General features: G+C 41.3%; 2 protein-coding genes across 3 annotated transcripts in view; one reads left to right on the top strand and one right to left on the bottom strand.

Annotated features, from left to right (window-relative positions):
* Nucleotides 1-167: 167 nt before the first annotated feature.
* On the bottom strand, nt 168-16,018 carry LOC109459251 (ATP-dependent RNA helicase DDX19A). 2 transcript variants are annotated; one of them, XM_074314583.1, is made up of 12 exons: nt 15,847-16,018; nt 13,264-13,312; nt 11,964-12,014; nt 11,340-11,475; nt 8,913-9,005; nt 7,599-7,701; nt 7,117-7,231; nt 5,386-5,563; nt 4,781-5,018; nt 3,114-3,276; nt 2,433-2,624; nt 168-1,993 (listed from the first exon to the last, which is right to left on the bottom strand). In XM_074314583.1, exons 1-12 carry the CDS (start codon nt 15,901-15,903, stop codon nt 1,932-1,934), a joined length of 1,437 nt encoding a protein of 478 aa, XP_074170684.1. In that variant the 5' UTR covers nt 15,904-16,018; the 3' UTR covers nt 168-1,931. The 2 variants fall into 2 exon arrangements, with proteins under 2 accessions (XP_074170684.1, XP_074170685.1); XM_074314584.1 differs by lacking the exons at nt 11,340-11,475; nt 11,964-12,014; nt 13,264-13,312; nt 15,847-16,018 and adding an exon at nt 10,972-11,027.
* A 58-nt stretch (nt 16,019-16,076) lies between these two features.
* AARS1 (alanyl-tRNA synthetase 1) overlaps nt 16,077-25,422 on the top strand; it is a 59,438-nt gene continuing 50,092 nt past the window's right edge. The window contains exons 1-2 of the mRNA XM_074314578.1: nt 16,077-16,337; nt 18,713-18,890. Coding sequence (XP_074170679.1) covers nt 18,762-18,890 — 129 coding nt within the window. The 5' untranslated portion in view covers nt 16,077-16,337; nt 18,713-18,761. The remainder of the gene's footprint in view (nt 16,338-18,712; nt 18,891-25,422) is intronic.

Raw genomic sequence — 25,422 nt, 5'->3', positions numbered from 1 at the left:
GATCTGCCATTACAGGAAACAGGACTAAATATTTTATAATACTGGGATAAGGAAAGCTTTTCTAGCCATGACATAAAATCCAGATTTCTTATGAAATGTGAGTAACATTAAACTTTTGTGTCGTATTACGAAAAAATGAGTTTGTAAAGACAAACTAGGCAAACATCTACCACTCAAGACAAAGTTTAATTTCCCTACAATAAAAAGGTGCCTAAAAATCATTAAAGATTGACAATCAAACAGTAAAATGGTGAGACAAACATGGGTAGCACCCCAAGAGAAAATACAAATACCCAATAAACTGAAAAGTTGCCAGACTTCACTGAATACAAAACAAAACAGCAATGATGTAATCTATTTTGCTACTCTGACTCACGAAGTTTTAAAAATTCATAATGTAGAGGGTTGGCAAGCAGATAAGAAAATAGTATTTTTGTGTCACTGCAATAACATAAATCAGTCAAAACATTTGGGCAGGCAACTAGGCGATGTATTATACCTTTAAATGTCCCCACTCTTTGACCCAACAACTCTACTTCAGGAATACAGCTTCGTGTGAGTCTTAGCACGGCCCAGAGATGAGCAAGGACATTCCTGTGGCGCTGTGGCAACACCACAGTGGAAAACACCATACGCCTGTCACTAGAGGAGTTGTGACATGAACGCTGGGCAGCTACGTGCTGGAATGATGCCACTGTCGAGAGCGACTATGTGTGCTGGTAGTAAAAAGGCAGGTTGCACAAGAGTGTGAGGAGAGTGTTGACATTTTTGTAAAACAGTGGGCTGGCGGACGCAAACAGAAGGCAGCATGTTGAACGTCACCAAGCTGCTCGTGACGGGGACCCCCAGAGGTGGGGATAGAGGGCAGTTGGACTTCACGTACACACCCGAACCTATTTTTAATGAGCATATTTAGTCTAAACCCAGAGAAACACAAATAAAAACAAATCATGATTAGTAAAATGTTTCCTAATTATTTAAAAATTCCTTAACATAATGAATGATGGGTATAGGTCTAATTTATCAGTCCTTACTCATACAAACAATGTATGAATTAAAGTAACCACTATTATGGATAAACAGCATAATCAGAGTTTTCATTTGGTCATCACTTCCTTTCCAAACTCTGGTCTCACCTCCAGGCACAGTGTGACAACCAAGGACAAGAACCAACTCACTCTACCAAGTCTGTGTCAGAAAACCGCCCTGTGTCTCCTGGCGGCCACAACTGACTAGCAGGTGCCTGAGCAGACAGAGCAACTATAGGACTGGCCAGATCCCAGAAGGATTCCTCTACCCTTGCCAGGAGAATTCCTCTGAAGAGTCAATGACTTCAGTGTTTCTCCCCCAATCAGGTTTACAAAAGGAGCCAAGATGCTCATCCAGGGGAAAACAGGGATATCCTCTGGTACAGAGAACAGAAGGAAAAGGGATCAGGTGGAACGTCTCTGGATTTTAGAAGGAAGATGTTTGCAAGGGCACGAGACATTTGTAACAGGTCTCAGTCAGGGTCAGATGAGGGGGGCAGCTCACAGACCTCTTTGCTAGCCCTCCCCACGTTCCATCTATGCAGTGGGCCTCTCCAACACGCTACCTCTATCATTTCTTTAGGGGCTGGAGGCTGGTCCCAACAGCTGTAGCCAGGAAACAGGGACAGGATCCTGGAGCAAGCAATTACCAATAGCAACCAGATTATTATAAAGGGGGGGGGAAACAGTGGCTTTAAAAAACGGGGGGAAAAGGACTGAATTTTCCAAAATGAGAAATTTTCCTTCTACCTTTCTCGATCATTTGCATAATTTTTGTCAAGTCCAAATGTAATTTAAAGTGAGGTAGGTAGTTTCTCTCTACTCCTGCCTTCATCTTTTGGTGAATGTCCAGGCCTGTGCCATGAAAGCACTAGTGTCCCATCCAGGGATTGGTGGAGCTTCTCAGTTGGCTATTTTCTCAATCTCGTCCAAATCATCCGTGTCCAATCTTTCTATTTTCTTATCTGGGAGAAAAAATAATTCAAAGAGAGGTCAACATGTGGTTACTGTGGAGACACACACCTAGAGAAGGGACAGCACAGCAAGGAGAGGAAACACACAGGTCTCTGCCCTACCTAGGAACAAGCTCTGCCTCTGACTACATCCATCCTTCATTTAACCGCAAAGGCTTCTGGGGACTGAGAAGGGTGCACTGACAGCAACATTCAGCCCTAGGGCCCCTCAGCCTGACCAACGGGAAGTGTCATTTCAGTCCCTGACCCTGAAACTCTCCAGGTGTGCTCTTTAAGAACTTCCATATTGTACGGAAGGAGGGCAATGTGACAAGGACAAGCCTCTCTCCAAAGCCTTTCTCGGGGCCACAGGAAAACCTACCATGCCCCGCAGCCCCCGGACTTGCCCTGTGAGGAAAGGGCCCTAGCAGAGGACACTCCCGGGACTCACTAAAATGCTCCTGGATTCTGTTCAGGATGTTCATGCTGTGTTTGCTGTCAACCATGTTCACTGCCAGGCCCCTCTTGCCAAAGCGGCCAGTGCGTCCGATCCGGTGCAGGTAGGTCTCATTGTCTGGGTTCCCGTCCTTGTCCACGGGAAGGTCAAAGTTGATGACGACAGACACCTGTTCAACATCAATACCTGCACGAACGAGGGTTGGAGAAGAGTAAGGACGGGAGACAAAACTCACTGTCGCCCAGTCAGGCCACGTACATCAACTCTGGGGGAAAGGAAGAGTCTAGGTGGGCCACTCTGGGATTCAGGGACAAGTGGGATGTAGCAGAACCCATAGGAAAACCACAGAACTTTGGCGGGCGCTAACAAAATAATGAAGTCAGTGAGAGAGCCTCTGCTAAATACTAGTATCTGGAGGTGCAGCTGAAACCTCAGTGGGTACCCCAAGAAGAGCAGGCGCCATTCTAAATAAACCAGCCTACATGTTTCCTTCCAGCAAGTCAGGACTCGGGGCTCCTCTGAAAGTGCTTACCTGCTGAGAGAATCCAGTCTCCCCTAGAAAAGAATGTCACCATCAACCCCACCTGATCTCCCCCAAACCATCTGAGTTTTTCATATGTGTGTATTTCTCTTGCTATCCCAAGCCTGGCAGACCAGGACACATTCTCTGCTCACCACGGGCACACACGTTGGTGGTCACCAGAACCTTCTCTTTGCCCTCTCGGAAGCGCTCAATCACTGCAGCCCTCTGCTCCACCACCATTTCACCACTCAGCAAAGCCACCTGATGGCCTTCTTTTGAGAGCTCTGCTGCCAACCAACTAGCTGTTTTGCGGGTCTGGAAGGAAGAAAACATTTGAGAAATTAAGGTACTGTATTTCCCCGAAAATAAGACCTAGCCGGACCATCAGCTCTAATGCGTCTTTTGGAGCAAAAATTAATACAAGGCCAGGTATTATGTTATATTACATTATTATATCTTGTATATTATATTATAGTATAGTATAGTATAGTATAGTATAGTATAGTATAGTATAGTATACTATATTATAGTATATTATAGTATACTATAGTATATTATAGTATATTATACCGGGTGTTATAGTAAAATAAGACAGGATCTTACATTAATTTTAGCTCCAAAAGACGCATTAGATCTGATTGTCTGGCTAGGTCTTATTTTCGGGGAAACACGGTACCTGAAGAGAATATTTTTGGTCTGAAAGACTCTACCTGAACCTTAGCAGCTAAGGGTCAAATTTCCTGAAATTGTTAACATGATGATGTAACAGGAAGTAACAATGTCATCTGTAGAATAATCTTACAAAAATATTTAACCTATATCACGGGGGGTTGGGGGAGGGCGGAAATCAGGAATTCTACTTACTCACCTGGACTCTTTAAGATGTCCATGTCATGAAAGGTGGGGAAACTGTTCTAGATTAAGGGAGTTTCAAGAGACTTACAACTAAATGCAACAATATTGATTGGCTCTTAGGTTTAACAACAGCAACCAAAAGCAATAAAGAACCTTTGTGATACAAGTGGGAAAGGTGGAATATGGATGAATTGTATAGGGGATAACATAGTTGTATCATGGTTAAAGGTGAGATAACGGTAGTGTGGTTATGTAGGAGCCTGTCTCATTCTTAGAAAATACTTAGGTGTGCATTGCCATGATGTCTACAACTACCTTTGAAATGACTCAGCAAAAAGAAAAAGTACAGATATGTCACACAAGCATAAGGATACAGCAAATGTGGTTAAATGTTGATAACAGGTGAAGGGCATAAAGTGTTCATTTTATTTTTTCCTTTTCTGAAAGTCTCAATCTGAAGTTGGGGGAGGGATGCCATGCTAAAACTACAAGTCTTCCAACAACAGAGTAAGAGCGGTCTTATTTTCACATCTGTTAACAGCATTTTGAAGTTTTCTTCAGTGATCTTAGTATTTTTTGCTATTATAAATAGAATCTATCTTTCCATTTTCTAAGTATTTACTATTTGAGAGTGGGAACTAGTTATTTTATATTAATTTTATAACCAACCATCTTGTTTAGTTTATTTTTCTTACAAATGCCAGCTGCTTCTCTTGGGTTTTCTAATAATATACCTCCGACAAATAATATAAAGTTTAGGGGCTCTATGCTAGGTTGCATATACCTCAGGACACTAAGAAGAAATTGCTTTACATCTTCACAAACTGTTTTCCCCTCTGGCCACACTGATGGAACCTGATCCTCTTCAGCACTAAGGTGGGGCTGCCTGAGGGAGGGGGGACAGGACAACACCCTGCAGTGGCGCTCCTCCCCCAGGAGACCTGCTGCACCTGCTGCTACTCACATGGCAGAAGATCATGGCTTGAGCAATGGTGATGGCCCCGTAGAGGTTACACAAGGCCTGGAACTTCTCATCTCTGTTATTGCACAGGACGTAATACTGCTTGATGGTGTCCAATGTCTCCTCCTCGCGCTTCAGTTTGATAATGTTTGGGTCTGGGACCACTTTCTGGGCAAATTTCCATACAGAGTCTTCAAAGGTGGCAGAGAAAAGCAGCATCTGGCAGTTCCTGGGCAGCATCCTGCAAGGGAAGACCCAGGTATTTGGCATGAGCCTGAGTTTTTCACTGGAACAAACAGAAGCACAGCCTCCCCAGGCTTGGATGGTCTCCATCCCCAGCAAGGTGGCAGAGGGGCAGGAGCACTTCGGAGAGGAGACAGAAGCAGACATGGGGCAGGGACAGTGTGCTCTTAGACTCCCTGAGTCTCCTTCCTCCACCCAGGCTGACGTGGCCCATCAAATAAATGCTTTGGAAGGTTCTGAAGCAAAGAACCCAGCAGGAGAGAGAACAGGAGTTGGATCCAGCAAGAGGAGACACAGAGAAGAGGAAGACTTTTTTCCTTGCTGATCAGAAGGCTGAGAAGAGCCTCCTGGCTCCAGATTCCTACCTTTGGATGCGGATGCTCTGATCTTGGTGGCCCTGAGTAGCTATCATCACGTCAGCCTCATCCAGAACAAACACCTTGATCTTCTTCGGGTCAATGAACTTGAGCTTGGCGCACCAGTCTAAGACAGTCCCAGGGGTGCCAATGACAATGTGCTCACTGATCTTCTGACCTCTTTCCACTGTGGAGACAAGATGTGTTCTGGGGGTATTTCCACTTTCTTGAAAATTAACAAAGAATGCCTATCTCTTTAATGAACACAATTGCCTGTATTTGCTGCCATGATAATATTTAAACTTTCAAGAGAAAATTAGAATTTTGGAAAACTTTTATGTCCCACTATAAGTTTGAAAGTTTCTGGATGTGTATAAATGCCTCTGATGAGTTTGGTGGTGATATTAATGCATGCAATTAAAGTATTTTGTATAATAAAATGTGTCAACATTTGGAAGATCGGCTTAACTTACTAAAACAGTATTTTCCAAATGACCAAGGTATGATATTAGAAAATCATTTTTGGGGCAAATGATGCATTGGAAGTGCAAGAGAAACAGAGGAATTTTAATGTAACAGTATGAACAGTTCATTAACATGATTTCAGATACCACATTGCAACTAAGTTTTAAGTAATTACCACTTGTTAAGTTTTGGTATAGCACCCCAAAAAAGACTATCTAAAATTTCCTGAAAGGCCATGTTTTTTTAATATTCTTCAAAAGTAAGTACCTTAAAATTTTTTCAATTTTACCTTCTATATGCAAATATCAGTAGATGTAACCTGTGTAAACAAAAATGCTTTGGGGTCCTCAATAATGTTTAAGAGTGGAAGAGACCTGAAAGTTTGAGAACCACTGCTCTAGGTAATTATAAACTGCTGGGCCAAAGGGTTATCTCTCTCCAATTTTTCTAGGTAACACCAAACTGTTTCCTAAGGTGATTGTACCAGTGTATACTCCCCACCAGGAGCCTTCCAGTTCTACATCTTCATCGAAACTTGTAATTGTCAGACTTCATTTTTGCCCATCTGAGAGCCATAGAGTGGTTTCAATTTATATTTTCCTGGTGACTAATGAGGCTCACCATTTTGTCATGTTTACTGGCTCTCTGAATTCCTTCTTTTGTGAAGTGTCTGTTCAACTGGGCCTAATTTGCCCATTTTCCTATTGGACTACTTCCTTTTTTCTTAATGATTTGTTTTATGTATTCCAATAACCTCTAATGACCCACTTCTCACCTGCTTCTCCTCCCCCATTTTAATCCATATTCTTTACATTACATTCTGCAAAACACATGGAAGAAAGAACTGCTGGAAGGAAGGATTTCTGAATTTGGTAAGACCAAGTGAGCTATACATGCTCTTAGTTTACTCTTGCTAAAGCTGCACTTCCTTTTAAAGAAAGGGATCTGACCTCAACCTACCATCCTCAGTGCTGCTAATCCCTCTCTAGTAAGCAGCTTCCAGAACGCTGGATGCCCAATTCAAAACCCTGTCTTCTCAGTGAAGAACTCCAGGACCCATGCAGGGATTTTCTAACAATGCAAAATGTTATTTTAAGAATGGAGAGAACTGTTCATTAAATTAGCAAGTATTTAAATAGATTTGCTAAAAGCAATACAGTTGGGCTTCAAGGTCAGACTGAAGCCAAAGTTGAGTATCGTCATCACATCTTCAAAATTCAAACACCCAACCACCCTACCCTGTTCACTGGTTAGTTCTCACCCCTTTATACTCACATTTATTGCCTCGAACAGCATAAGCAAGCTTTAGTTCCGGATGAAATCTACCCATCTGCTCAATCACTTTTCCTGTTTGAAGCGCCAGCTCATATGTTGGGGAGAGGCACAAACACTGTGACCAGGAGATCATAAAGGATGAGTTTAGGAGACCCTTTTAGTAACAGACAACAGGCTCTAACACAACGAGGATGCTGATGTTATTACACCTGAACAATGCAGGGAACCACATCCTCTTCAACCAGGCCATCCTTTTCAGCTTGGTTGGGTGGATGCCCCCGGAAGCTACTATTCAAGGCTGCTTCCAAATGAATTATACCCAGGTCCAGGCCTGGTGCATGAACCTGCTCTGCCTGAGCCACAGTCTGAGGCTTAGGAAACGTTCAGACCCCTCCAGGCCCACCCTCGTTAATCCCCTATCAGATGGCGCTGCCCTTTCCAGGACAGGCAAGCCAAGGTCCCCAGGATTCCCTAGCCCTCACCTGGGGGTATCTCTCTGCTGGTTCCACTCGGCTGAGCATGGCCAGGACAAAGGCAGCTGTTTTACCAGTACCAGACTGAGACTGGGCAATCAGGTTCTGAGGGCTGGATCAAGAAAGAAGAGATGAAAAGAATATTGGTTAAACACCAAAATGTATCAAAATGTTCTTTCTGGGTGATAGGAATATGGATTTTCCCCTTTTAATTCAGGTTTTCTTCACCGAGCACAGTAACAATTTTTTATATGTTGTTTTAAAAAACTGCTTAAATATTATGGGAAATGATTGTTTAAGATGGGTTCACACCAAGAAATTCTCATTCTAGACTCTAGCACAGCTGGAGTGCCCTAGTTTTGTATCCTAATGGCCTCATAGAAATTAAGGCTGCAGAGTAAGATCTGTGCCAAGACAAAGCCCCAAGGACATTTTCTGCTGAGCTATACTGTGTCTCTAGGACCTAGTTCCTTCTTTGTTCTCTTTTTCCATCTTTATGGAAAATGTAAGATACCAAGTCACAAATATATGGTGATGGAAGGAGAACTGACTCTGGGTGGTGAACACACAATGGGATTTATAGATGATGTAATACAGAATTGTACACCTGAAATCTATGTAACTTTACTAACAATTGTCACCCCAATAAACTTTAATTTAAAAAAAAAATGATACCAAGTCAGATGCTTTAGAGGGATCTTTCTTTCACATTTCACTTCAGGTAACCCATTGCCATGGAAATAGGTGGCATTTTTGTCATTCAAAAAGAAAAATAATACAATTGAACAAAAGAATTGCTACATAAAGTATACCATTTATATAAGATTTAAGAATATGTAAACTCTTCTTTAGATTCCTAGGGACACATAGACATGTAGTAAAAGTATAAAGAAACGTGAAAGAATGATGACCCGTTTTAGGAAGACGCTTACTTTGGTGGCGGAGGGGGATATAAACAGAGAAGGGTACACAGGGGTCAACTAGATTAATGATGTTTTATTTCTTGGCAGGATAGAGTTACAGATGTTTTTGGTATTGCTCTTGACACCTTTTTGCAGGTCTCACAAATGCCAAAACAATCTGGAAAAACCCAACTTTTAAAATCACATAGAATAGCATTTTTCTATCAGTTTTTATTGTTAAAAGGGAAAAGCAGAAACTGTGTTGAATTCCATCTGACTGACTCTGCATTTGCCCAAACTGTTTCCCTAAAGAAACATGTTGCCCCAAACATCCCGTCTTGTTCTCAAGAACAGTAACAGCTGTTGGTGGATGATGTTAAACCAAATTCTTAAGAGGTGCGCCCGGGGTCTGCATACTCACGGCTCAGCAAGCATCATGGGTAACGCGTTCTCTTGTATCTTGGATGGTCGGTTGAAGCCCATGGCATAGACTCCCTGGAGAAGCTGTGGTTTCCTAGAAGGACAGGGAGAGAGAAGATGGATTCCTAGTTTTTGAGATTGTTTTAAAGGCCTCACATTTTATCTTTCCCTATATCTAGCAAAGAATGATGCTTCCTATCTCTGTCAGACATATTTTCCTATGCCTTAAAAAACGCCACCTAAAGCAAAACAAAACTACTATTTTTTTCCCACTAAATCTTAATCTGCAACTAGTATGCAATTCATAAAATACATACTAGTTTCCTTTCTCTGAGAAATTCATACTTTCAGCAGACCCACAAATATGGTTGGCCTTGGATGACAAGTATTTCCTGGATACTGCAAGAGTGGTATTTATCCATTCATGGTATAAAATAATTATAAAAGACATACCTAAAAATAAACACTGCTTACTATATTAAGATATAGAAGTCTCTTTAGAGAAAGGGATATAAGTTTTAATTTCTCAGTGCGGATGTTAAATTGAACTATTTTATGTTCTATGGTCCTTCCAAAGCCAGCTGTGCAAATACTTGGGAAAATCAAGAGCTAAGAAAATTGATTCAGCCAGTTTCTAGCAGCTGATTTATGTAGTACATAGGTAAAAAAGGTTCAATTATCATACTGAACTTCACAAATGCTCAGATTTACTTAGGTCTAGTCAAAATCAAGAACAGAAAAGCAACAACTTCTTATAAAGCTACACAACAAATATCAATTAAAGTCGCTCTTACATCACATTTACAATAAGCTCTCTGCTACCTCTAAATTGACAGGGTGTTTAACAAAAATCACACTAGATTATTTCTAAAGAAAAGTCAAACCAAGTCAAGACTTCTAGTTCTCTAAGCCTTCCTTGGAGTCTAAAAGGCAAATTCTTCTGACATATGTTGGTTCTCAGACACAAAGAACTTGGAAAACATAACCTTTGGTGCCTTTCATTTGGAAGAAAAGGCTGTAAGATCAGCAGATTCTGCTTTGATCGCCAAGGAAACAAAGTCACTACCAAATGAAGATATTCAAGTGATCGAAGAGTTTCCAATGGCTCATTATTTTTCTTTTATTTTGCAGATTAATTCAAATCTTTTAAGTACAAAACAGACCAAGTATATTAGGCAACCTAGGTTTCCTTCTGGCTACCAGCAACTACATCAGAAAGAGCTTGCCTTTTCAAAGAGGACAATTCATCACTGGTTGAACTGAGAGTTCCAGTCCTTTAAATGAAAGGAACTTAAAAAAACTATTGGTACTTGGAAAAGCAAACTGTCAGTTCAGGAAACAACAGAACACATCTAGCTGCCCTAATATAGTTTATGAACAGAAGCAGAGACGACAGATTTGCTCAATGAAGCCCTTGAGAGAGGAAATAATATAGAAAAGTATAATTTCCTGAAAACATTAAAAAAAAAAAATAGGCCACACTTTAAAAAACTTATTCTTAGCTATTACTTCTTTAACAACTTGATTTGGTCTAGTTGGCTCTAGTATTTTAAGTGTCTATTATTCTAAAGCAGTGGTAACAGTCGACAGGAATGTGGCCCCTATTTGCCCATAGTGGGCATATTATAGATTTTGCTGAATAAAGGCAAGAAATCCATTTATCCCACCACTTTTTTATTCACCAGCTATTTTCTGTCTATGATTTGAGTCCTGGCGGGCAGCAAGAATGATAGTGTGTCTTGTGTTACTCATAACACCCAGCACAGTGGGTGTACAAAAACCAATGTTCATAAACACCTCTTTACTAACTTACTGAAGAAAGCATAATTCTCTCTTTAAAATAGCAACATGTTAGAAGTCATTCTTAGCACAACGCCATACGTGTGTTCCCTTAAGACTTAATTCTGGGTTCTGGATTTTTAAAAAATTTCAGAATGTTGAAGGCTGCTTTCCACACTGTAGGTACTGGGACTCCTGCACAGGCTCTTTTGACAGATTTTATAAAAGCAGATAAACTGTTCTTAAGACCGTAAACCCTATAGTCTAACAAAAGGGCTTACCTAATAAGAAATGTTCCTGATATCCAGAAATCACCTGTCAGCCAATATTTTATTGAAAGTTCTAAGAGCATAAAAGAAAAAAGACTTTCAGCTATGATGAATAAATCTGTGGCATTGAAAAATCCCTACCAAGAAGAGGAACTAGGAAGCCAAGATACAAGGCTGGGTGGGAGGGAGACCATCACTGTAAACTTTTTCATACATTTTAACTTTTGAATTATGTGAATTATTAACTAGTCAAAGAAGTAAATGCATTAAGACTTTTAAAAATAAAAAGTAAAAAACAGAATTCCCACAAGAATCTCTGAGAGGCTAAGTTCTAGAAAGGAGGGACTGGCAAGGAACAGCTTAAAGAAACAAATACTCACAGCCGAAGCTCCTCAAAGGACTTTACTGAGTAGAGGGGGGACTTTGGATCCCGCTGTAGGACTTCCACTTGGTTTGTATTGTCAACCAGGTTGTTTCTGATCAGCTTGTTCAGTAAGGACTGGGCAGCTCTGTCCTCTGTCAGGAAGAAACCAGTAGATTTTCTTCATATTCACAGGGCAAACCCCATCCCTGTGAAACACCCCATCCTGTCCCCTTTATGGAACGTTCCCTACAAAGGCTGCCTATATTTACCTCTACGTCCTCTCCTCCCCTTCTGTTGAATAGATGTTTTTATTTAACCTCCTCACTTGATCTCCACAGCCCCGTCAAGCTCACCAATGACGTCTACACTGCTAAATCAATCCAACAGTCAATTTTTAGTTCTTCTCTTAATCAACTTTTTATCTATATTTGACTCCCTACTTTGGAAACACTTCCTTCTTCTGGTTTCTGAGACATCACTTTCCTTTGGTCCTTCTATCTCACTGGCTGCATCTCCTCAATCTCCTTTGCAGATTCCTCCTCTTCTCCTTTATCTTGTAATTCAGAGTGCCCCTGGTTCCAGAAAGGCAAGTCCTGGGTCATACTCTGTCTCTTGCTACAGAGTTTCAAAGAATAGTTACCTTTCTCTTCTTCATCTGTTTTCTCTGCAGTAGCATTGGTTTTGATAACACCTACACAAGAAATCAGATATCATAATCAGAAAGGCAAATATCAAACCGACCCAAAAGGTGGGACAATGAAAACACTAAAACTTATTTAAGAGATCAAAATGTAAATAGTTGACATTTCTTTATGTTTAATGGATTTTTATTCCCAGGATATTTTTAAGTGCATAAGAAAATTTCAAATTCCTAGAAATTTGGCTGACTTCCAACTGATCAAAATGTCACCCCTGACTTACTTATCCTAATATAAAATATAGCATTATATTAGCAAATATAATTAGACACTGAGAAAGAAAATATAGATATTAAAAATTAAAAGGGAGAGGTAAAATGACCACTTTTTATAGAACGTGATTATAAACTTGCAGGACTAAGTATTTGCAGAAACTTTGGAAGAATATTAAAAATCAGTGGTTAATTATGGGATAAGGTAGTGTTATGGGTTGAATTGTGAATTGTGTACCCCCAAAATTCATATGTTGAAGTTCTAAACTTCAGTAACTTGGAATGCGACCTTATTTTGAGCCATGGTCATTGCAGATGTAATTAGTTAAGATGAGGTCATTAGGGTGAGCCCTAATCCAATATGACCGATGTTCTTATAAAAGGGAAATCTGGACATGGACATGCACACAGGGAGGACACCATGTGAGGATGAAGACAGAGATCAGGGTGACGCTTCTACAAGCCAAGCAACATTAAAGATTGCCAGCAAACCACCAAGAGCTAGGCAGAGGTGGTTTAGATCCTTCCTCACAGCCCTCAGAAGGAACCAACCCTGCTAACACCTTGATCCAAGACTTCTGGCTTCCAGAACTGTGAGACAATACATTTCTGTTGCTTAAACCACCCCATCTGTGATACTTTGTTACGGCAGCCCTAGCAAACTAATATAGGTAAGGAGTGGGAACTGGGTAAATGCTGGTCTATGATGGGAAGGAGGTCTTTCATTATACTTTCTGAGTTCTAACCCAGATTAAACTTTAAAAACTAAATTTAAAAATTTTAAAGAAACATGAAGTGAACAGTGACAGTACAATCCAATAATGACGCTTGACTTTAAAGAGTCACAAGCTAGATAAAATCTGGAAAAATATATCCCTTTCAGTGTGAAACTGACTTTACTAGCTGTCAAATCCAATGCTGACATTTGCCAAACATGCTAAATGAAAGCTCCTTTCCGCAATGCAGCTAAGAGTGCAAAACTGAAGCAAACTTGTAGCTTGTATCCAGTTTACAATTACTAGTAACTCACCATTAGTATCGGGTTTGACTTTCTCTTCCTTGATCTGCAAATTACTGATCTGAAAGAAAATTTAAAAACACTTGAGAGCAAGCCACAGGCTAACATAATACCATGAATTATTTATTAAGTTAATGTACACAAGTCTATGTGGTAAAATAAAATGGGGGTGGGGGAGGGTTTTCTCCAACTGTTAAGAAGCAGTGTTTTAAAACATTTAATTACACCACCCTTCTGATAAGCAGATTGGTTAGAACCAGGTACCAAGTATGTTAAGGCCTATGTTTGTGACATATCACAGCTAGATTCGATCATAGGTTTAAAAAGATTTGAAACCAATTCTCGGTAACTATCTTTTAGGGAAGATCTGATGCTAAACACTAGATTGTAAACTCTAGAGTGCCAGAACCACATACTAGATAATACCTTTTGATTTCTTTGTGGATAATTGCCAGTTTTATACATCTGCCCTGATTTCTTCTCCAGAACTCCAGTGCCACATTTCCAAATGTCTAATGGGTGCTGTGCAGAAAAGAGTTAACAGAGCAAGGCAGACTACTATCCTTAGGAAAGTCAGCTTGCAAGGTTGGCCCTTGGCTGGCATTTGGGAATATGGATTTTGAGAGGGTTCCCACCATTCTCAGAAATTCTGAGGGGTTCCCTATGCTTGTAAAAACATGTGGTTTATGTTAAGACCTGCTTTCCTTTTGGGAGTCTGGAATTTGGGTATAGGCTCAGCCGAGGATGACTATGTAACAGGCCCCTCAACAAAAACTCTGAGCACTGAGTGTCTAATGAGCTTTCCTGACAATACTTGACGTGTTGTTACAATTTGTTGTAGGAGGAATTAAGCACCCATTAAGTGGAGCATGTGACTTCATTGGAAGAGGATTTAGAAGCTTGTGCCTGGTTTCCTCAGGACTTTGCTCCATAAGCCTTTGTCTTTTGTTAATTTTGCTTTGTATTTTTTCATTGTAATAAATCATAGCTGTGAGTACCATTATAAGCTGAGTCTGTGAGTTCTCCTAGGAAATTATCAAACTTGGAAAACTCTTGGGAACTCCCAACACAAGTATTTACCAAGATGTCCTCTTTACCTCAAATTCGGAACGGTCAAAAGTAAACTCACCATTCTCCATATCAGATCTGCCCTTCTTCCCACTCCCCTATTCTGTTATTAGGATCCAGTTGAAAACAGTATCTTTGCCTTCCTCTCCCTTCTCTTCTATTTTCTAAATCCTTTCTGTTATACTTCCACAATTATCTCTTGAATCTAATCTTCACTTTTACTGCCCAACATATGACTTCTATCTGGGCTACTGGCATCATTTCCACACTGATCTCCTTTCCTTTGGATACTATTCATTCCTTCTAATATATTATGTTCTCTGTAGTCCAACAAATCTTGCCAGCACTCCATCTAATTTTGTCAATATCCTTAAAAATCCCCAAACCAACCAAATAAAGCCTCTCCTCTTAAAGTTTTTAGTTAAGATCCAAAAATATATTCCCTACAATATTTTCTATACTACTTCTACTACAACCCAATAACTCAGCAAAAATTAGTTATGATTCCTGTACTCTAAGCAAGTGCAGCACTTTTGTGCATCCTATTTTCCTAAAATGCCTTTCACCTCCATCTCTACCTTAAATGACTCATTCTCTAATATCCAGTTGAAATGTAAATTACTTGAAAAGGAATTTCCTTACTCATTAATGTGTTCTCCCTTGTCAGAGTTCACTTATCACATTCTTCTTACCATTTTCACAGCACTTTCCACTTTCTAGCCTTCCTAACTAGACTGTAAAGTTTCTTCCTATTCTCCAAGGAATTAAGCCCATTTCAAATATCTGCTGACAAACTGACAATTCTCCCAAAGCAATAAAGGGTGACTGGAGAAGAATGTAATTTAGGTATTAAAAAGTTATTTAAGATTTCAGACTACAAAAACGAAACAACCAAAAAAAAAAAAACCCACCAAAACAGCAAACTATATTCCTAAAATCAAGTCCATTATCACTAAACAAATCTAAACTTAGACATAAGAACAGAAAGTTGCAGTTTAATTATAATTATATTCCAGTTGAATGGATCTTCATTTATCAAAGAACCAGTATACGAAACTAAATGTTACTTTAAACATCAATGAAACAATTTGTCGTGCCTCCCGCCAATATTTGCAATAGACTGAAATATATATAAACCTGAATCTGTTATTCTGCAAAGAGCTACAAACTGCCAACCACTTTAAGCATGGATCTAAAAAAATGTTAAAATAAGCACAGAATCGTTCAGAAAACAGATGAGAAAGGGAATCAGCATCTAAACGCCTTTCCTTACAAGCCCCACAGAAATGGAGATGCAATACAGGAAAAGACAGCCTATATAACGGGGTCAGATTTGCCACAGGACAAAAGTCTCTAACAGGCCCAGATGAAGAAAAAGGCTCGATATTGGTCTCTCTAGGCGCAAATCAGGGCTGATTCCCCGCTGGGCCCCGGGCCTGCCCCACCTGTGGGGATCCCTGGATTCGAAAGAGGGTCCACTTGGCCCGCCCCCGCCCCTTCTCCCCGCCCGGAGCTGATGCCACTGACCGACTTGACAGCCGCTTCCTGTTCGTCCACTGCCAGGGCCCACGAGTCGGTGGCCATGGTCCCAAGGGAGGGAGGCCGACTCGCGAAAAAAAGTACCGCACCGCACGCCAACACTTGCCCTAGTTCCCCTGCTTGCGCGAGACCGACACTCACGCGGCCCGGAAGCGGCGGTGAGAAAAGTGACGTCAGCTCCTGCCTGGCGCGAGACGTCACCATCCCGCGCCGCGCCGGCCTCCCGGTCTGGCCGCCTCTCGTCAGGCGCGCGCCCGAAGCGGCTGTGGCTTGCCCGAGGCGCAGCCTCTTCGTTCCTCAAAATCTCTAAGCCGTACGAAGTGAAGCTCTTAGCTCTCACTGTGCCGTGCTTCACACTGAAGTTTTATTCTTAAACCTGCCTCGTCTCAAATGTGTCTCTGAACTCTAAAGCCTTACACAAAAGAAAGTCCCGTGAGAATACTAGGTGGTGCCAGTTTCTACTCTTAACGTGACAACAGGTAAGACGACAAGAAACAAAACGAAACCGAAAGCCCTTAAGCCCGCTTCCCCATGATTCCACCAGTCCAAAAAATACAACAGCGTTTCTTGTTTTTCTTCCGGTCATTGTCCATACACATCATAGCTCGGGTATTTTACATAGTCCTAAACAAAAGTCCTAAACAAGAGATACACAATTTAACGTTTGACCTTATTATATGGCTAAGTTTTTTTAATGTAATAATTATCAATTTAATAACATTATAATAGTCCAAGCTCATATCACATAAATTGCCTAACTCCCCAACTCTATCCCTTGGGGATAGCAGTTGTTTCTGATGTTTTATCATCAATTGATAACACTTCGGTGAGCATCTTCACACCACCAAAAATCATCTTATTTGTCGCCAGTTTGCTTTTTGTCTCCCCACTACAATATGAACTCGAAACAAAAGCAAAGACCTTAAATATCTTGGTTACACAGCTGGTTAGTGAACCTAGAAAAGTTCATGGCACATAGTAGACTCAATAAATATCTTTTAATGTATATATGTATGAATAGACTAACAGATTTTAGTTCAAAATGTATCCCTCTAGGATACATTTCTAATCATTGCAACATTTATGTCAAAATGTATGACTGACTTGAATACTTGACAAAAGAGGATAGTCAGCACGTGGAAGGAGCTCGAAATCATTAAGAAAATGCAGCCAAAGTCACAATGAGATATCACAGTACACCCGTTTGAATGGCTAAAATTAAAAATTGACCCACCATGTGTTAATAAGGATATGGACTGTTAAAAAAAATATTCAATCATATTTGTTAAAGATGGTAGGGCTGACTACTCAGGACCATTGCAATAGGTATAGGGATCATTGCAATGGGATGTTTGCAGAGGGGGAAAGAGATTGGGCTCACTTTAAACATCAATGGGCAAGTGGGAATTTATAGCCAAGGAGGCAGGAGGTGGTATGAGTGGATGAACAGTTACTAAGAGGAAACATTAGAGGAGTTCTGGTTAAACCAGCCTAATACAGTTCTTGCTGAAGACAACCCACAGTGATCAGACATCAAAGGTAGGGGATGGTGGAAGATGAAGAACCTGATCAGATACTAAGGGTGATCAGATATCAAGGGTTCTTGCTAAAACATTATATACAAGGAAGTGCACAGATTGGCCTAGCAGAAGGCTCAAGAGCCTGACTAAAGTTCGGCCAAGCAAAGAAACTTTGTCTGGAGCAACTGGAACTCATAGGCTTCTGGAAAGAATGTAAAATGGCACAGTGGTTTTATATAACTTTTTGGCAGTTTCTCAAGTTAAGCATGCACCTTCTCTTTGATCCAACATTTCTACTACTACTTATTATCCAAGAGAAATGAAATATATGTCCACAAAAAGACTTTTATACAAATATTCATAGTAGATTTACTCATAATAGCCCCAAATTGGAAACAACACAAGTGTCCATCAACAGGAGAATGGATAAACAAATTATGGCGTATTTATTCTACGGAATACTACTGAGCAATAAAATGGAACAGACTACTGATACACGAGATGAAATAGAGTAATCTTACAAATATGTTGAAGGAAGAAGCCAGACACAAGAGATACATACTGTATGAGCCATTTATATGAGATTCAAGAATAGAAAAAACGAAATTGATAATGATAAAAATTAACCGTGGTTGCCTCTGGAGGGGGGAAGTTTGGGCAGGAGACAAGGGAAATTCCTGGGGTGATAGAAATGTTCTCTATACTTGATTGAAGTCCTGTTACATAGATGTATAAATTTGTTAAAACTGTATACCTCGTGGGCCGGCCCGGTGGCTCAGGCGGTTAGAGCTCCATGCTCCTAACTCCGAAGGCTGCCGGTTCGATTCCCACATGGGCCAGTGGGCTCTCAACCACAAGGTTGCCAGTTCAACTCCTCGAGTCCCGCAAGGGATGGTGGGCTCTGCCCCCTGCAACTAAGGTTGAACACGGCACCTTGAGCTGAGCTGCCTCCCGGATGGCTCAGTTGGTTGGAGCATGGGCTCTCAACCACAAGGTTGCCGGTTCGACTCCCGCAAGGGATGGTGGGCTGTGCCCCCTGCAACTAGAAAACGGCAACTGGACCTGGAGCTGAGCTGTGCCCTCCACAACTAAGACTGAAAGGACAACAACTTGAAGCTGAACAGTACCCTCCACAACTAAGATTGAAACTTGACTTGGAAAAAAAAGGCCTGGAAGTACACAGTGTTCCCCAGTAAAGTCCTGTTCCCCTTAAAAAAATAAAAAAAAATAAATAAAAAAAATAAAAACCACATCCTTGCCTTTAAAAAAAAAAAACAAAAACAAAAAAACTGTGTACCTCGTTATACTAGGTTTCACTTTATTGTGCTTCACAGGTGTTGCGTTTTTTACAAACTGAAGGCAAGACACTCGATTAGCAAAAAGATGACTACTTGCTTTGTTGCAATACTTGCTTTATCACAGTGGTCGGGAACTGAACCTGCAGTATCTCTGAAGTATTCCTGTATTTGCTTTACTGTGGTGGTCTGGAACCGAAACCACAATATCGCCAAGGTATGTCTGTATTTTAAACGTCATTTTATTTTATATAAATTACCCCTCTCAATAACATTGATTTAAAGAGCAAAAGAAAAGGAATGAACTACTGATACATGCAACAACACAAATGAGAGCTTTGCCATAGCAGGCATTATGTTGAGTGTAAGATTCCAGACACAAAAAAAATATATGGTACATGATTCCATTTACATAAGTTAAAAAGAGATATTTATAGTGATAGAAATCAGAACAGTGGTTGCCTGGGGATGGGCTGGGGTGAGCAGGATTGATTGGAAGGGCACAAAGGAACTTTAAGGGCTGATGAATGTTCTGTATCTTAGAGTGGTAGTTACACGTGTGTATACAATTGTCAAAGCTCATGGAATTGTACACCTAGTATCTGTGCATTGCACTCTACATATATGTCAGTTAAAAATGAAACAGACAATGCAATGTAATTTTAAAAATCGAAGTTTAAAAAATACAGGTAGTAATAAATTTATTTGTAATGTATAAAAAGGGAGGAAGGGTAAGAATATTTTCTTAAAACAGGGCACGCACACACTATGTGACAGAAGTGAGAATGCCAAACACCATACTGTCTTTCCAAAGGACTAGTCTAATTCCCAGCATCCTCAGCACCAATGAGCTACTGCTTGGAGACTACATTGTTTATTGGGAGATAGCACCATGGCCTAACTCCTTGTTGGGCTGCAACCCTAGGGGACACTGCAAATTGGTTTTCTGAGGAATAATGCTCCTTCTGTCTTACTTTTGTAGCAATCCCTTTTTTAAAAAAGATAAAAACTAGATTTTGAGGCACCTCACCCTCTTACTCTTTAACTCAACCATCTACACAGCAAAGCTTTTCATCAAAATCAAAAGCAGCAACACTAAAAGACTCAATTGTAAGTCCTTTGTGGTAGAGGTCATTAGAGCAAAAATTGAAGTCTGGGTGCCCACTGGGTGCCCTCTTTCAATTGCTATTTCATTACAAAGTGCAGCTGCTCTAGCACTGATAGGATGATGCCTACATTGCTTCCACTGAAACACAATTCCTAGAGCTAAACATGGTCACCTGGGGAACTTAGGATAGGATTTTTGCTTGCATTGGATTTGTAGGGCATTTGCTGAAATTTCTTTTTATTTATTTCACTGCCTGCACCTATTGGAAGACTCATTGGAATTTATTTAATCTAGGTGAGTGCTTTCAGGGAGGTCCAGGCTGAGGCTCCAACTAGAACAGTGAAACCAGCCCCTCTGTTTGGGGCAGCTCGGGGCAATAGGGCACACTCTACTAGGGCTACCACTCCCTCCCCCTCAGCTAGCGTTTCTATTCCAAAAGGCGGGTATCCAGCCAGAAGTCAGTGAGAATCGCACTCCTCTCCAGACCAAGACTTGGGAAGGGCACATTCTCCTGAAGCTGCGGACTAGATAAACACCCTCCTGCCCTGATTCGTATTCAGTTGGACTGAAAAGATAAAAAAGACTTAACATTTTTTTAATGCATCCTACACGATTTACTTGAATCACCCCCCATTTAATTCTCACAACTTTCCTATTTTATCTCCATTGTACAAATAAGGAAATTGAGGTTCAGAGAAGTTAACTTTCGCAAGATCAAATGGCCTAATAAGTGGCAAATCTAGTATTTGCATTCAGGGCAACCCAATTCCAGAAACTAATGGGTGACAAACCCAAAACCAAGGGCAGATAAACGGCTTTCCTGTGACCTGGGACTTGACTTTTAACTTTTGGTTAAAAGCCCAGCTGGTCTCTGATTGGCTGAGGCCAGGGGGCCAACCAATCATCAGAGTGCAATAGCTTTTCCCAGGGTACTTTGTACCTGGCTGTTTTGGCCTGAATCTCTGCTGCGATGCTGATTGGATGAACTTGAAATGCGACTTGTTGCCTTGTAACAGGATGATTTCGTCATCTTCACTCAACTGTGAGTCCGGCGAGCAAAGGCCTTACCTGTTTTGCTCACCATTGGCTCCCCATCACCTCATCCATTATAAAGGCACATTAAACATCTGTTGAATTCGGGAGTGATGAATCAATAAATGAATTAGAGATTGGCAAAAAAAAAACATCTCTCATGGTCATTCTCTGGCATCATCATTCGTTCAGAGCAAATGAGTGCAGGGACTCGCACTGCTTGTGTTTGCAGTGGGGACGGGCATGATAGGATGGCGGCTCTGCTCTGGGAGCTACCGCTTCTCCCTCGAGATGTTTCTATGTACCAGAAGCAACAGGAGGGGAAGGGAAAGAGGCATGGTGTAAGGACTCAAAGTAATCTAGGAATAATGACAGGAGCCAGAAAAACTTTGTATTTGGCCCACAGAAGTCTAAGGACTAATTTATAGTGATAAAACAATTTTTTAAATTGTATGAAAAAGTGATTGGGGATACTTTTTAAAGAAAATATGTAAAAATATTCCATGTTTTCATTCAACAAACATTAACAGCAGATTTCTCTGCAACACACCCTGCTGACAGCTAGAAATTCAGTGATAATTGAGTTAGACATACTTTGTACCCTTCCTGGACTTAACTATAAGAGCAGATAGGAGCTAAACAAACAGTCCCAAACATGTACATATTTGTGTGAGGCAAATGAAGCTTAGTGGTTAAGAATGTGGGCCCTGGAGCCAGTCCCCAGGTGTGAAACCTGGCTTACTACTTCCGAGCTGTATGTTGTAGGGCACATTACTTAACCTCTCTGTGCCTGTTTCCTTATCTGTAAAATAGGAATCATAACATATTTATTGGGAGGAGTAAATAAGCTATGTAGGCCTTTAGAAGGTTGCCTGACACAATAATGTCGCTCAGGGAAGTACAGGGCGCTATGGGAGATTGTGTCAGGGGAGGCACACCTTCCTGAAGACATGATTTTACCACTGAAATAGGATTAGGAAGAGACAAAAGAAAGGGAAGGACTGGGAGAAGAGTTCGAAGTAGAGATATAACCATGGCAGCAGATGCACATGGTCACAGGCTATTTGGGGGCAACTTGGTGGAGGGGTAAGGTTCCCTCTTCAGGCTCCTCTCCCCACACATTCAAGTCTCTGTGCTCTGTTGAGGAGAGGGGGACTTTGAGAGATAAGGACTGTTGAACAGCAGATTGGACACAGGTGATGCCGGGAGTGGCGTGAAGGGACTAGCTTCTGACTCCTTCTGCTCCGCTCCCTGGCTGCCTGCAACACCAGAGGACTCCCACTTTTCGTTCTGTGTTTCCGCATGCCCATCTTAGCTAGAATCTGAGAGGCAAATACTTCACCTCACCCTTGAGTTCTGTCGGTTTCTTTGAATTTCTGTTTCTGCTTCAAAGTGGGCCGGGGGAGATTACATGGTCTCAAGATGAGAAATTGGAGAGGAAAATGCACAGGATCACCAACTTCTCTGAGACATAGTCCAGCATAAGAGTAATTTCAGCGAGAGTGGAGTTAGAGCAGAGACTACGAGGGGGAAAGTAGAGCAAGAGAAGCTGGAGAGTTAAGTGGGTGCCTGATCTGGAGATTGTATATGTACATTTGCATTTACCTTAAGGAAAATAGCAAGTCAGTAGGAGAGTGGGATAATCAGACTCACATGTTACAAAGGTCACACTGGCTGCTGTAGACAAATGAGCTGGAGGAAAACCTAACTGGAGGCAGGAGCACCTGTTAGGAAGCTAGTGTAGTAGACCAGATGACAGTGGTGATCTACACCATTGTGAATTCAAGAAATATTAGATTGAACCATATAAAAGTGCCATTTTTGAAGTTCCACGGTGGTCAAATTGTGGCAATTGCATTAGGCTCAACCCAACAAAAAGTAGAATTGATAAGTGAGGTGGATTAAAAATGGCCACAGATACTTCATAGCTCCTCCCATCAGGAGTTGAAGTTTATTTCCCCACCCGTGGAATCCAGGCTGGTCTTGCTATGACCAAAAGAATGTGACAGAAGAGCACTGGGGGAGTTCTGAGCCAAGGCTTCAGGAGAACTTGCACCTTCTGCTCTCTTCTCTTGGAAACTGGAGACCATCTACCATGCGGTGAAGAAAGACCAGGTGGAGGGACTCCGCTGTCTCTGCTGAACCCAGACACCAGTGAGGGGAATGTAGCTGCATGAGTGAGCCTGGGAGAGATTAGCCGAGCCGCCCAGACAATCATCAGAATTGTGAAAAAGACTAAGTCATTTTAAGCCATTGTTTTGGGGGTGATTTGTTATACAGCAATGGATAATAGAAACGAAAGGACTTGGTGATTACTGATTGGGAGGAAGGAAGAGTCACAATAAATCCAGGTTTCAGGGTTGAGCAACAAGCAGTTGTAGTGCCAGTGAGATAAAGGGAAGAGCCAACAGCAGAACATGGGGTTTTTGGAGTGGCGGTTTTAATAGATGGATTCGGTTTTGGACATATTGAGTGCAAGACATCCCAAGTGCAGATTTCATGTGGGCACTGTTTCTACGATGTTGGAGCTCAAGGATTGGGTCTTGGTATAGATTCAGGAGTTGCCAGCGAAAGAAAGAAAGCCACAGGAATGAAAAGATTGTCCTCAGTAGAGAAAGAAGAAATGGCCCAAAACAGAGCTGTAAGGAACAGTCACATTTAAGAGGTGAATAGAGAAGGAGCCTGCCCAGGAAACTGAGAAGTGGCCAGAGAGAAGGAAGACCAGGAGGTGTGGTATGTCACTTTAGTCTCCAGAAGAGTGGGCAGAAGGGATGTCCAAGTGTTCAATGCTGCTGAGGAGTCAAATATGATAAAAAGTGTTTTCTTGGGTTAGTAACATGAAGGTTATTGGTGTCCTTGGTGAAGGCTATTTCTCAGGAGTGGTGGGGCAGAAGTCAGACTGCAGAGGGGTAATGAGTCGGACTCAGTGTGCAGAAGCAACTATTATAAAATTTTTTGGCCATCGAGGAGAAATGTAAGGCTGGAGAAGGATGAGGAATAGAGGGAGGGTTGCATTTTAAATAGCAGATAGATAGTATAAATGTTAAAATGTCACTGAGAAAGTGGGTGAACCTTGAGGAAATTAGGTTAAGTGAAATAAGACAGTCACAAAAAAACAAATACTATATGATCCCACTTATATGAAGTACTTAGGAATAGTCAAGATCCTAGAGACAGAAAGTAGAATTATGGTTGTTAGGAGCTTGGGAGAGATTGCAGGGAATTATATTATTTATTGGGTATAGTTTCCATTTTACAAGATGAAGAGTTGTGGAGATGGACTGTGGTGATGGTTGCACAATATTCTGAATGTATTTAATACCAATGAACTGTACACTTACAAGTGGTTAAGATGGTAAATCTTGTAATGTGTATTTTACCACAATAGAAAAAAAAAGCACTGGAAAAGTAGGGGGCGGGAGAACCTGCTAATAGGGTAGGAAAGGTTGATGGAGCAAGGCCTTAAAAAGCCACAGGAGGGACTTTGTTGCACTGATAATGAAATTTAGACAATAGGGATACTTCTGCCATTGTAACAGGAAGGGGGAGGGAGAGGTGTGCTCGAAGGTAGGTCTGGTGGCAAAGGTTGAGGACATCTCCTTGTTAGCTGTTTGCTTAGATTATGGAGATCATGTGCTGACAGCTGAGGGGGATAATGGAGTTGAAAGTTAGAGGTGAATGACTCTTGAAATGGTCGCTGAACAGAAAAGCTGGGAGTTCACCAGAAAGGATTAATGACCCATGAGGCTAGAGGCACTGCAGCTTTTTCTGAAGTTATCCCCTCCATTGAGGTAAAATATGAAATCAGACAAACAGAACAATATTTAATTGCCCCTCGAGCATAACCCTACTTGTTTTAGAAATTAACAAAGCAATACTGGGACCTGTTTTGTTGTTAAACCCGGACTCAAATGACATTGGTTTATCAGGATGATTTCTGTGCAAGTCACCCAAGCTGTTGGCGTCTGAAAGGAACAAAGACCAGATAACAACAATATACCTAGCACACTTGACCACACTACCTGACTGTGGCTAACTCATGTCCTTTCAAGTCTAAGTGTGGGGACATTTGCTCTCAGGGATAAGCTAAGAACCTAAGACCATTTGGCTTTTCTTCAAGTGGAGAATTCCAAGGATGCTGGAAGCATATAGATGAGAATATAACAGAACAGTTGTAAAGACTCACAAAATGTGTGCTAGTACTTCCAGAGTTCCATCTAAACAACCCCACCCCCTCTTTCCTTTGGAGAAGCTGACTATTGTCCTGGGCTATAGAGCTACGCAAAAGAAGGGTCTGCCATCCAACCACCTCAGCCTATTATTGATAAAGCAGAGGCGTTAAGTACCTCATCTGAGCCACTGACATACCAAACAGCCACCACTGCCAGGCTTCATCTAATATTCTTTGCTTCCACCTACTCCAATCCCCCATTTTACTTTTAGAGCTATTATGTAATGAGAACTACTATGCACGAGACCCTTGCTCTGATGAAGTTTCTAAGCGAAGGCAGGAGCACCCAACAACGGGGCTGGAGAAAGAGGGCATAAGGTAGGAGTGTGACAAACATCCTCCAAGCAGATCCCCACCTGGCCTCTCACCACTAGGTGT

This window comes from Rhinolophus sinicus, linkage group LG11, assembly GCF_036562045.2.
Source record: "Rhinolophus sinicus isolate RSC01 linkage group LG11, ASM3656204v1, whole genome shotgun sequence".
Classification (NCBI taxonomy): Eukaryota; Metazoa; Chordata; class Mammalia; order Chiroptera; family Rhinolophidae; genus Rhinolophus; species Rhinolophus sinicus.
The sequence above is the reverse complement of the archived record's forward strand: the minus strand, read 5'-3'. Positions and strand labels throughout refer to the sequence as shown.